Source organism: the organism of the source record quoted next, unplaced genomic scaffold, assembly GCF_019419815.1.
Source record: "Pyrus x bretschneideri cultivar Hongxiangsu unplaced genomic scaffold, Pyrus_bretschneideri_v1 Contig44, whole genome shotgun sequence".
Lineage (NCBI taxonomy): Eukaryota > Viridiplantae > Streptophyta > Magnoliopsida > Rosales > Rosaceae > Pyrus > Pyrus x bretschneideri.
Window position 1 is genome coordinate 3,964,866 of NW_025999768.1, and position 11,557 is coordinate 3,976,422.

At 39.7% G+C, this 11,557-nt stretch overlaps 2 protein-coding genes across 5 annotated transcripts; one reads left to right on the plus strand and one right to left on the minus strand.

The window, feature by feature from the left end:
• Positions 1–351: 351 nt before the first annotated feature.
• LOC103956074 lies at positions 352–3,089 on the plus strand. 4 transcript variants are annotated; one of them, XM_048567427.1, is made up of 5 exons: positions 352–560; positions 723–852; positions 975–1,032; positions 1,133–2,642; positions 2,740–3,089. In XM_048567427.1, exons 4-5 carry the CDS (start codon positions 1,176–1,178, stop codon positions 2,761–2,763), a joined length of 1,491 nt encoding a protein of 496 aa, XP_048423384.1. In that variant the 5' UTR covers positions 352–560; positions 723–852; positions 975–1,032; positions 1,133–1,175; the 3' UTR covers positions 2,764–3,089. The 4 variants fall into 4 exon arrangements, with proteins under 4 accessions (XP_048423384.1, XP_048423382.1, XP_048423383.1 ...); XM_048567425.1 differs by having other exon boundaries at positions 1,149–2,642; XM_048567426.1 differs by lacking the exon at positions 352–560 and having other exon boundaries at positions 582–852; positions 1,149–2,642.
• Positions 3,090–5,579: 2,490 nt separating this feature from the next.
• LOC103956075 (putative leucine-rich repeat receptor-like serine/threonine-protein kinase At2g24130) lies at positions 5,580–9,202 on the minus strand. The gene is made up of 2 exons (XM_009368018.2): positions 6,455–9,202; positions 5,580–6,360 (listed from the first exon to the last, which is right to left on the minus strand). Exons 1-2 carry the CDS (start codon positions 9,006–9,008, stop codon positions 5,957–5,959), a joined length of 2,958 nt encoding a protein of 985 aa, XP_009366293.1. The 5' UTR covers positions 9,009–9,202; the 3' UTR covers positions 5,580–5,956.
• Between the last annotated feature and the right edge of the window lie 2,355 nt (positions 9,203–11,557).

The window sequence follows — 11,557 nt, forward strand, 5'->3', positions numbered from 1 at the left end:
GGACACGATTCACTGATTCTGGGATTCTCACAAAGAGGATCCGGATTCCCAATTCCCGTCTCGAGTTGCTGTATAAATATGTCAGGTGGTCGGTGTGTCTGGCAATATCTAGGACCCTGCTGCCATCTTGAATAATTTATAGCCGTTGAACCAGTTACTAACGACTTTTTGAAATATTAAGGGACCCTTTAATAACGGTAGCGGGAGAAAAGGAAGAGAAGTGGCCCCACTTCGTAATGATTAAGAAGAAATCAATTTGGATTAAGATTTTAGATTATTAGTCTTTTGAGACAGTGATCGAAATTGGTGGGAAGCTCTAATCGCCGGGAGAGAAGGTAAGACGACATCGTTTCTGGTTTGATCTATTTGGTTGGTAGGAAAGGATAGATTTTGTGTCTGCCGATGTTGTCGTACGTTTCACCCTTCGTGGAAACAAAGGTAACGACAGTTTTGTTTAACCTTAATCAATGCTTTCTGTTTCAGAACACGTCCAAATGAATGCTTCTGCTGCTGATGCTCCTGCTTTATAAGGAAGCAAAATATCGAAGATTCAATTTTTGGTAGGTTTTTTTTACGTTGGCCTCTTGTTGTACTTGCATTGAATCCTAAACGCGTACATGCTTCTAATCTGGACGAATGAAGAACCTAATTGAACTTGGGAAGCTTCGAATTAAGCAGTCGCGGCGTTTTGTTGATGTTCCGCGTTTTCTCCTTGATTGCAGATTAAAAGGTGGATTTGTTTCTGCGCTTGTTCCTTAACGAAAGGCGCGGATAGGTTTCATGTCATTTTGTCAAACCATAGAGAATTCTTCGTTTCTGGCTTCGTTTTAATTCGTTGTTCTGCAGAAACAGGTTTCTTGTAATTTGATTTATTTATTTATTTTCCTTTTCTTCGCGTTTGTGTTTTTTTTTTTTTTTTTTTTTTTTCGATGTTGTAAAAGAAGAAATTTTGACATGGTTGAATCTTTCCGCAGTGATTTTTCTCAACTGGGTTTTGTGAAGATCAAGTTTTCGCCTTTTACGCAGCATCAGGTAATCTTTCTTTGCTTCTCGGTTCCCTTGTGTATCAAGTGGAGTTTAAGTTTGTTATTGCCTATGTGAATTTGAAGTAAGTACTGATAATTTTGAATAGCTCTGTTCTTTTCTAGAAGTCCGATTTTTGCCATATAACCGAGATGGCGGAGGGTGGTGTGCCTTGTGGAATGCCTGAAACTGATATGACAACGCTAACCGAAGCGCTTAGAGCGCAACAACAACTACTGCAAAAGCTTTACTCTGATCTGGATCAGGAAAGAGAAGCATCATCTACTGCAGCTGACGAAGCTCTATCCATGATACTACGTTTGCAAGGAGAAAAGTCCGCTATGAAGATGGAAGCAAATCAATACAAGAGATTGGCAGAGGAAAAGATCTGCCATGCCGAGGAAGCTCTTGCCATTTTCGAAGATCTCATTTATCAGAAGGAAATGGAAATTGCTTCGCTTGAGTTCCAACTTCAGGCTTATAGGTACAAGCTTTTAAGCGTGGGCTGCAGCACGGAGCTAGGCACTGGTGAAAATGTATATCCGGAGAATTTGTTGTTTCAAAGAAATGATTTCGCAAGTGCGGAAGTGGGTGTTAGTGGGACGATTAGAAGAATCAACTCTCGAGGTGATTTTGGCAATGGGGAAACTGGTGTTAGCGGGGCTATTAGAAGAATCAATTCTCTACCTCCACTTGAGCTCAAGGAATTGCTCAAAAGCACTGTGGAAAGAGAAAGAGATAAAGAAAGAGAACGAGAAAGAGACAGACCAATGATCCCCAAACCCGAACCCGCAACAAAAAAACAGGAGAAGAAGGTGGATCAGGAAGTCAATGTCCAGAGCATAGATGTTGAGAAGAAATCACCAAATTATGCGGGCGGGAACATGAACACTATCTGGGAGCAGATTAAGAAGTTAGACGCACGAGTGAAGGAGATATCCGATTGTAAGGATTATGGCAAATCTGCACTCTGGAAGGGTCCTCCATCCAGGACTTGTTCATTGCCTCCAATTCCGAAGATAAGCATAAGCCCAAAAAATGAGCCAGCCAGTGAAGAAATTATTGCTAGTCTACAGGGAAGGGAAGCAATTGATAGCCCTTCATGCTACTCAAGTGTCCATGATGTTTTCGAAGTCCCACAAAGTTATGAGAATCATAAAGCCGGTGAAGGAGAGAAGAAAGAACTTAATACATTGACAGTGGAAGTCGAGAACAGGCTTGGTAAGCCGGATCTGGTGATCGATGAGAAGAGTGAAGCATATGTTAGAGATGAAACAGATAGGGTAAAGAAAATGTTGCATATCAAGAAGCCGGAGAACAAAATACCTAAACCAAGAGATGGGATAAGTAGTGTTGACTCCAATCTGAGAGAGAGAGGGGTGAGTGGTGGCGTTACTGAATCTCAGCAAGCAAAATTTCGACAGTTGTGGAGGAGGATAGAGCGGCTTGAGGGAGAGAGGAATAATATAAGGCAAGAAATTAGTCATGCGGGAGAACAGGAGTTGAAGCTGTTCCGGGAGATACACGAGCATCTTAATTTAATACAGTCTGACATGCGTAGTTGGAAGCCTAAGAAACCCTCTCCACAGGATGATGAGCCCTTGCACAATGTTATGGAGGTATGATTTTCTTGCATTGTCCTTTCGGCATGAATCTTGTTTCACCTTGATTGCAGAGATTGATGACTTGTTTCCATTTCTCTAATTCATTGAACAGGCAATGCTGCACTTTTGGCTTTGATCAAGCAATCCGGTGACGCTGATGAACTTGTTCCGTAAGGGTATCTTGACTCTCCAGTGGTTTGTGTGGATAGATTCTTAAATTTGATATAAGTACATATAACATACACAACGTAAAGTGTTCAATCTGTACATTAAGGTTAAGCTTGCCCCCCACCAAAAAAAACTGTCTTCTTAGTAGGATTCGAAGCGGAATGCTTTCGTGTACATTTATAATTTTGAAATTGAGATGCCGGTTGTAAGTCATATACATACGGAAGGAGTGCTTTCTAAACATACCACGTTTTACATTTTCCGTGCATATAGAAAAGTATATGACATTTTAAAATTTTGAGTATAACTACATTAAACTTCTGTATTATCATAAACTATATGACATTTCCCATCCACAGCGGAAGGATATGACCGAAAGGTATTTAAATCTAGTATATTTGGAGAAATCTAACGGAGGAGTTGCTTTTTCATGAGGACCAAGAACTCAGCAAAAAGGGTTACTCCATAGTCTTCTGTTATCTTGTTCCTCCGTGAATCGTTAAGCATCTCAAAGAACGATTTGATTTAGAAGTTGAATTTCATGATTTTTGGGGTCCTTAAATTCGGTCTCTGGCTAATAATTGGGAGGGGCTTCCCTTAAATTATATCATGGCAAAGATTCGAAATAGCTCATCGCAGCATGGCATATTGTGTACACGATTCTTTGCTAATATAGTAGTTACTAGTTAGTACTCCGTAACCTCCTATTGTTTGAAGCAGTATATACATTAGGGAAGATGGATTCTGGAGCAGAGTTTTCGAGTTTATGAGTAGTCAAAAGAAGAATAAGATGCATACTCTGGCATTATATTGATTCACAAGTTTTGCTAGTAAGTGCAGAATTTCATGTTCTTGTTTATTGAAGATTACATCATTTGATTAAGAACTGATCATCTGAATTCCACATTCTTTTGCAACATTGATTCTTTCAGAGAACGATCGCTAAGTTCCAATGTTCTAGATTACGTATTGCATATTTAAGTCCAAAATGCATTTTTAACTTCTAATGTAACAGTGTTATAGCGACTGCAGAGTTAAGTTATGAAAAGATAGGAGTTTCACTAGCAGATAGTGAGGGTGGGTATCTGTGGACGTCACACGAAAACAGATCGATACTTGAAGTAAGGTTTTGGCTATGGAAGTCATAATCTTGGAGCACCATACCGAAGCCCTTCCTCTTTTAATTCTTTACTGCAAGTGGAATGAGCACTGTGTTTTATCATCCTTTGTCCCTACCCCCTAAAGCTTCTTTTGAATATATAGAGTTATTAATTAGTTAGCGAAAATCGACCAAAAGAGTAGCTAGCAAAAGGAAAGCGACTGAAGTTCTCGCTTTCTGCAACAGTATCTGTAATCAGGTGAAAAGTTAGTGCAGTTCTGATCGAAGGAAAGCGATTGAAGTCCTTACCTGGTACATTTTATGTAGAAACTGTGCCGCAGATATAAGGTACGTGATACAATTGAATAGAGCACAAATGAAGTGCATATCGACTCAGACTCAGCAAAGTTTTATATATGAAATATTTTGAAGAGATGATGAGAGTATGATGAAGGCTCTCTCATGGAATGTTACCTAAACTTTTCTCAGTTGGGACGGGGAAGATCATCGAAGGAAAACACAGAGTGGTCAATTCCTGGACAAGATGATGCTCGATACAACGCTGTTAATCTTGAGTTTTCAATTAATAGCTGATCAGTTCATAGTTTTAGCAGTAACATTTCGACGGACAAAATGCAGCAACGAAAATGCTACTGATAAATATAGTTAATCATTCGGTTCTGTTTGGTCGATTAAATCATTTTTGTTCGGCGAGAAGTACCGAATGTAATATTACCATGCGGGTTGTGGTCAGTGGCGGAGCAAGAATTTTAGACTAGAAGAGACCCAAAAGTCTCAATTTGAAACACTCTTCTAATCTTACAAAAATTACTTTGCCGTGTGATGAGTAACTGAGACCACCGTAGTTTGAGTTTACTTTGGTGTCGTCCTCATCATCCTCTTTTTTAAACCTAAACTCCAAGCCTCTCTGACTTTCTTTCTCGCTCCCTCCTCCTCAAAGCTCACAAACAATGAATTGCTTGAACTCCATAGGAACCACCAACCTCAAATCAAACCCAATGAAAGAAATTAAACTAAAAACATCAAATTGGAGCCTTGAGCATAAGAAAAAACCTTGAACATCATAAGTAAAACACTAAACTTTTATGAGTGAAAAATGTCAGGTGGGCCTGAAACCATCGTGGTCCCTTCGTGGCTCCATCTCTAAATGTGGTTCCCAAGTAATGGTGTAAACATAAATGAAATTCCGTGTTTAAATAGTAAAACTCTGGTGTTAAGCGGGCAAATTGTATACGAAGGGTAGGCAGAAAGAGAAGGAAATGCCTTTTTGGACTGTGGATGTCAAAATCTGTCAGCGTTGGTTGCCACAAGAAGAATATTATATGTTGAAAAAAACAGAATTACGATCCATGATACGCAATCATAATTATTGATTAGATGAACTAAACTCCATTAAAGTGATAAGCAACAAAGGCTGCCTTTGGTTGGTTCTCACTTTTGAGATTAGCCATCAATAAAAAGGTAGCTAGGACGCTCATCATTAATTTGTTCACTAGTGAAAAGAAGCTTTCCTTAGCGATTGTAACTTTTTGCTGACTCTCATGACATGGCTAAGAGCGGAATTCATATCGATAGTATATTCAAAACAAAATAAAAATGTAAAAATATATCAACTATACTGTATAACCGTTGATATGTTGTTGATACATTGCTGACATATGAATTCCACTCCACTCTAACGAGAATGATATTGACAACTATAGTTGGAGCGCTTCAGTTAAAGGGATTCCACCTACACCCTAACTCTCATGACACCACTTGGAGCGGGATTCATATCGACAATATATTCAGAACAAAATAAAAATATAAAAATATATCAACTATTGATATGTCATTCATATAGCCGTTGTTGATACGTTGCAAATATATGAATTCCACTCCACTCTAACGAGAATAATATCAAGAACTATAGCTGGAGTGTTTCAGTTAAAAGGGATTGCCCGTAAGAAGGGCTTGTTACATAATAAGGAAGTGATTTCTGCACACATCTTTTCCCGCCTGCCAAATGAATTCAATAATCACACATGATGAAAGATCAAAACTAGAGTGCTTCAACTTTAAGATCAATTTCTTCAATCAGAAACGATGAAGGATTGGAGACGTAATCCTTCAACCGACCGATTTCGTGAGCTACATCCTGCATATTAGGTCTCAATGAAGGAGTGTACTGAGTGCACATCAGACCAAGCTCAATCAGTTCAAAAACAACATCCCTCCAGACTTTGTTGTACTGTTTAGGCATCGAATCCGCAGCGCACCTATCGAGCGCTTGCTGAACTATTGGATCGAGCCTGTGCGGGTACTGCCTTTTCACCCATTCATGAAGAGTTGAACCTTCGTGAGCAAGGACATCCGTTGGTCGCCTTCCTGTAACGATTTCTAGCAAAAGGACCCCGAAGCTGAACACGTCTCCCTCAGTAGAAATGGGTTTTCCCAATGCATACTCTGCATTTCACCAAGTTAATGAAGGAAATTAGTATGTATTAAAAAAGGTGTGCGGAAATCACTTTCAAATTTGTACATATTAGAAAATACGTACCAGGAGCAATGTAGCCAATGGATCCGCATAACAAGCCATCTGCTGAACTGAAGGATGCTGAATCATTCGTTGGAACATTCCCATCATCGCCTTTCCCCAATCTCGCAATTCCAAAATCAGTTACCAACGCCGTCATGTCCTCATCTAGTAGAATGTTGCTCGGTTTGAGATCACAGTGCACAACTCTAACAGGAGAATGGTGGTGTAAATAGGACACGCCTTCAGCTACATCACTGCAGATGCTCACCAACTGAATCAAATTCAACCGAACGCTCAGTCCATGGTTTGAGTATAGATGCCTCTCCAGGCTCCCATTTGACATCAATGGCAGAACAAGAGCCTTAAAGTCCGGCCTACTACACGCCGTGATAATTCTGATCAAATTTCTGTGCCTAGTCCTCTTCAGAACTCTGCATTCCCTTTTGAAGCTTCCTAAGATCTCTTCATCCGTTTTCAAATCCAATACCTTCACAGCAATTACTGAGTTGTCTTGGAGGATACCCTTATAGACATGGCCAAACCGGCCTGAACCAATCAGGCTAGAAGGGCTGAAACCGCCAGTGGCTTCAATGAGCTGCTCGTAAGAGATTCTCGGGTACTTGTGTTCTTTCTTCCCTTCTTCTTCATCATCCCCCAAATCCACTTGATCGAAAACTGCCTGGTGCCTTTGGAATTTCGACCTGTGCATGAGGGGGTACCCGAATACACAAAATATGGGGGTGATAAGTAATGACAAGATAATTGACAGAATAGCCAAATGATGAGTGCGCTTCTTCCGGCAGTTTGACATGCCTTTTATTGATCCACAGAGACCAGCATTTCCGAGGAAAGAGTCTATAGTCAGCGAAGAAAAGGCCCCATTGCTTGATACATTCCCAGAGAAGTTGTTGAAAGAGAAGTTGAGTTTCTTCAGAGTTAATGATTCCTGCAGAGACTCTGGTATTTCTCCATTTAGTTGGTTTGAGGATACATCAAGTTTTTGAAGATAAGGCAGCTTTCCTATTGAATCCGGTAGAAAGCCTTCTAAGGAATTCGCAGAAAGGTTGAGGTACTCGAGGGCAATGCTGCTCCCAAGTTGTGATGGGATTGTGCCGGAAAGATTGTTGGAAGATAGGTCAACTGCTAGCACCATGTCCATTTTGCTCAACTCCATCGGTAACAGTCCATGCAAGTGATTGTTAGACAGGTTCAAGTACAACTTCAAGCTCCTCAGCCCTGCAACTTCGCTCGGAATCACTCCAGAAATTTGGTTGTGAGAAAGGTCTAGAATCTCTAAATTGATGCACTTACCTAGGCTCGGTGGTATAGTCCCCGAGAGTTGGTTTTCATCAAGCAAGAGCCTTCTTAACTGGAAAAGATTTGCAAAACTATCTGGAATGGAACCGGAAAGCTTATTTTTTGATAAATCTAGAAGGCCTAGATGGGGAATGTCACCAAAGGCGGATGGAATCTCACCAGAGAGTGAATTGTTTGACAAAAACACCCTCTCTAGCATTGTCATTCGGCACAGTTTGGACGGGATGGTTCCATTTAGAAGGTTACTAGACAAATTCAACAGGGTGAGGTTGACAAGATTTGAAATGTGAGGAGGAATTGAACCATAAATCTGATTAGCATCTAAGTGGAGCTGTGCAAGACTGGTAGAAAGATTACCAATAATAGGAGGTAAATCTCCTCCAAGATTATTTCCAGCTAATTCAAGCTCTTGAAAGTTAGAGGCATTAACCAAAGAGGAGAAAAAAGGTTCAAGGTTAGTGTTACCGTCATGGCTCATAAAGCGATTGTAGGACAAGTAGAGGTACTGCAGTTTCGGCAGTTTCTGTATAATCTCCGATGGCAACTCCCCACTCAGCATGTTAGACTCCAAATCAATCCATTCAAGTTTTGAGGAGTTCGACATGGCTGCAGGAACCTGTCCAACTAGACGGTTGGACCACAACAGAAGAAACCTCAGTTGTTTAAGCTCACATCCATCTTTCAAAGGAATTTCGCCGCTTAAAGAATTGTTAGAGAGGTCTATGTACTGCAGAGAGGACGAAGAATGATTGCAGAAAAGCGGCATTGGGATTTCACCAGTGAGCCGGTTGCTTCCCAAATCAAGATATACTATTTTGCGAAGAAAACCAAGTTCAGCAGCAATTCTTCCTTCGAGAAGATTAGAAGATAAGCTGAGTTGTTCAAGTAGAGAAAGAGAGCCTAACTCGGGTGGGATGCGACCTTCGAAAAAGTTGCTTGACAAATCAAGAATGTGTAAGGAAGAAAGATTAGCGAGAGATGGGGAAATGGTGCCTCCGAGTGCCTTTCCACTAAGATCAAGCTCCACGACGTGGTCTCTAGCTTTGTTACACTTGATGCCTGACCAATTACAAACATGAACACCAAAAGAATTCCAGTCCTCCAAAGCAAGGTGGGGATCTGAAACAATCCCTTCCCTGAAAGAAAGCAAGAATGCCTTGTCCCTCATTGTTTGAGCATTTTCTTGGGATAAAACCGCTTCGAACAAAATGATCAAACAGAGAAGATTAAACACGGAAAATCTTTGAAAACATATCATGATCACGTCAATCTTCTTCGAGCTAAAAGTTTCGAAGAAATTGGCGAAAACAAAGTGATCAGAGAGTACAGAGAGAGCAAATCAAGATAAGCATGCACAAGCTGCATGAACTTAAGAACAAGATAATGTAAAAGCTTGGACACGTCCAATGCCAATAAGTAAGCAATTTGCAAATGCCAGGAAATTTTGAAATACCTTGTGCCTAACTGCCGTTGAAGGTGTGGACGTACGTTTGGAGCCGTCGATCTTTGACTTTCGATCCCACCAATCGCGTTCATACAAATGCCGTGCGTGTAACATGACAAGTAAGCCTTAAAGCCGCGCTTAGAGCAGTAATGCAGTCCATGTCAGCAGCAGGAGGCCTAACCATATTAGTTTATGGTTAATGGTTAATTTTGTCAGGTAATTGTCTACTAATTATTTATTATGTTGTTGGATTAGAGATGTGAGCGTGGAGAGATTAGTGGATTGTGTGCTGTGGGGGGAAGATAATATTGGTTAATGAGCACGCTCAAGGGAATGTGATGTGGTAAGTACGTGTTTGGGTGATGCATTTATACAGCACATTTAACATGCAGGCAGCAGGATGCCGCCAACACAAATAAACAACTCAAAAGTTTCTACAAAAATGCAACGAGCATGGTCACGAGGCTAACAGACAAGAAGCCGTATACAAATTACAGTTTATTGTCGCCTGATTACCTGTTTAGGCATATTTTTTACTTAGTTCCACAACACCAAAATGTATATGATATTAATACATGGATAGAATCATAGAACTTTAGTACATGTCAACAAGAAGCCTTTTTCCACTAACTGAGGTCAACTCTAGGAAACCTAGAATGCTACTGCGTTTGATTTTGCACCAAGTTTTTTCTTAGCTTCAAATATTTCATGTTTTTTCTTAATGTCTCTTTCCAAGTCTTCCTAGGTTTTTCTCCACCCATTTTGTCTTGACCTCTGTCTCATAACCGCATTTTCTAATCGGAATATCTACAGGTCTTCGGTTTACGTATTCAAACAACATTGACCAATTTTCACTAAAACACCACTTAACGGCCAATAAAAACCTATTTTAACGAGTGTCCTTGTGGTGGGTTTTTTTTATTTTTTATTTTTTATTTTTGTGTGTTGAAAATTTATAAAAAGTTCTGTCGATAATATTTCTCTCTTCTTGTGTCAAAATATATACAAAGATATGTACTTATAAAATTCATCCACAACAAGCCAAAACTTAATATCTAACTCAATGTATGTATTGTCCTCGCCTTTATGTGAGCCCAATCTTGTACTTTAAACCGAGCGAAGACGAGTGTCGTTAGACCTATTGATTTTATGAGTGATCAAAGACGTTCTTTGAAGCATTTGTAGTATGAGGTTTTAGACAATTCTACTCATCTCATATATCTCGGGAAGGAAATTTTGTTGCAGACAATTTTGCTAACATGGACTTGTCTTCTCCAACTTTAACTTGGCATGATTCTCCTCCGCCAACAGCTCGTGTTGCATTGTTTTCGGACTATATTGGCTTGCCTGGTTATCACTTCTCAAATTAATGTGCATCTTAGCATCCAGGTTTGTCTTACTTTCTTTTTTTTTCCCTAACTTTGTGGTGTTGCTCAACTTGTTTTGCAGGTTTAGACCTTTAAGTTTTGGTTTCAGAAGGGTTAGGTTTCATGTCCTCCCCTCTTTTCTTTGTATCTCTCTTGTTTTCGTTTCTAAAAGGGTACAATTTATGTCCCCCCTTCTTTTTCATGTATTGTTTTTGTTATCTCTGTTTTATGAGGGGTAAGGTTTATGTCCCCCTTCTGACTAGGTGTAACTTTTTTTTTCGTTATCAATAAAATTTCCCTCGTACCATCAAGGTTTCCAAAAAAATGGTTTTAGACAAGCTTGTAACTCAAGTACCCCAAGTTCCAAACTTTACCTGATCGGAAAGTAGCAAAGACCATCAAATCTGTCTCGATGGTTGGCACACATCAAGTTGGTTAATGGAGTTAGGTCTGGTTTTGGACAAAGTAGTTAGGTCTGGTTTTGGATAAAGCCAGATTTGATTAAGACGTTAATTACTCAACTAATCTTTATACAGATGGTTAAGTAGGGTAATCATTAAATCGTGCGAAACTTCGAACTAATCTGCTTTAAGGAAAAAGTAACAAATGTATGAACTGCTTCCCAAACCCCATAAAAAATAAATCAGAAACTACAGGAGGAGAACAAGACTAATTACATTAATCAAGAAAAAATAGAACTAGGAGGAGACATCGGCGACCAAAAGTCAGGTTGGCGTCGGAGGGAAATTTCATAAGTTTTTACTGGAATTTATGTTTTTTCTGTTACATGTGACGTCATCTAATACAAGGAACTTTAGAATAAATTGGTCAAATATACGGGGCCAAATAGTGAAAATATATAATGTCGCTTTTACCCCTATCACACCACTAAAAAGCAAAGGTACCCTTGGGACTGTTTTGTCAAAACCCTTATAAGTAATTTGGTTATAAATGTTTTAATTAGAATGCTTCTACACCAATCAGGTAGTGTGGCAG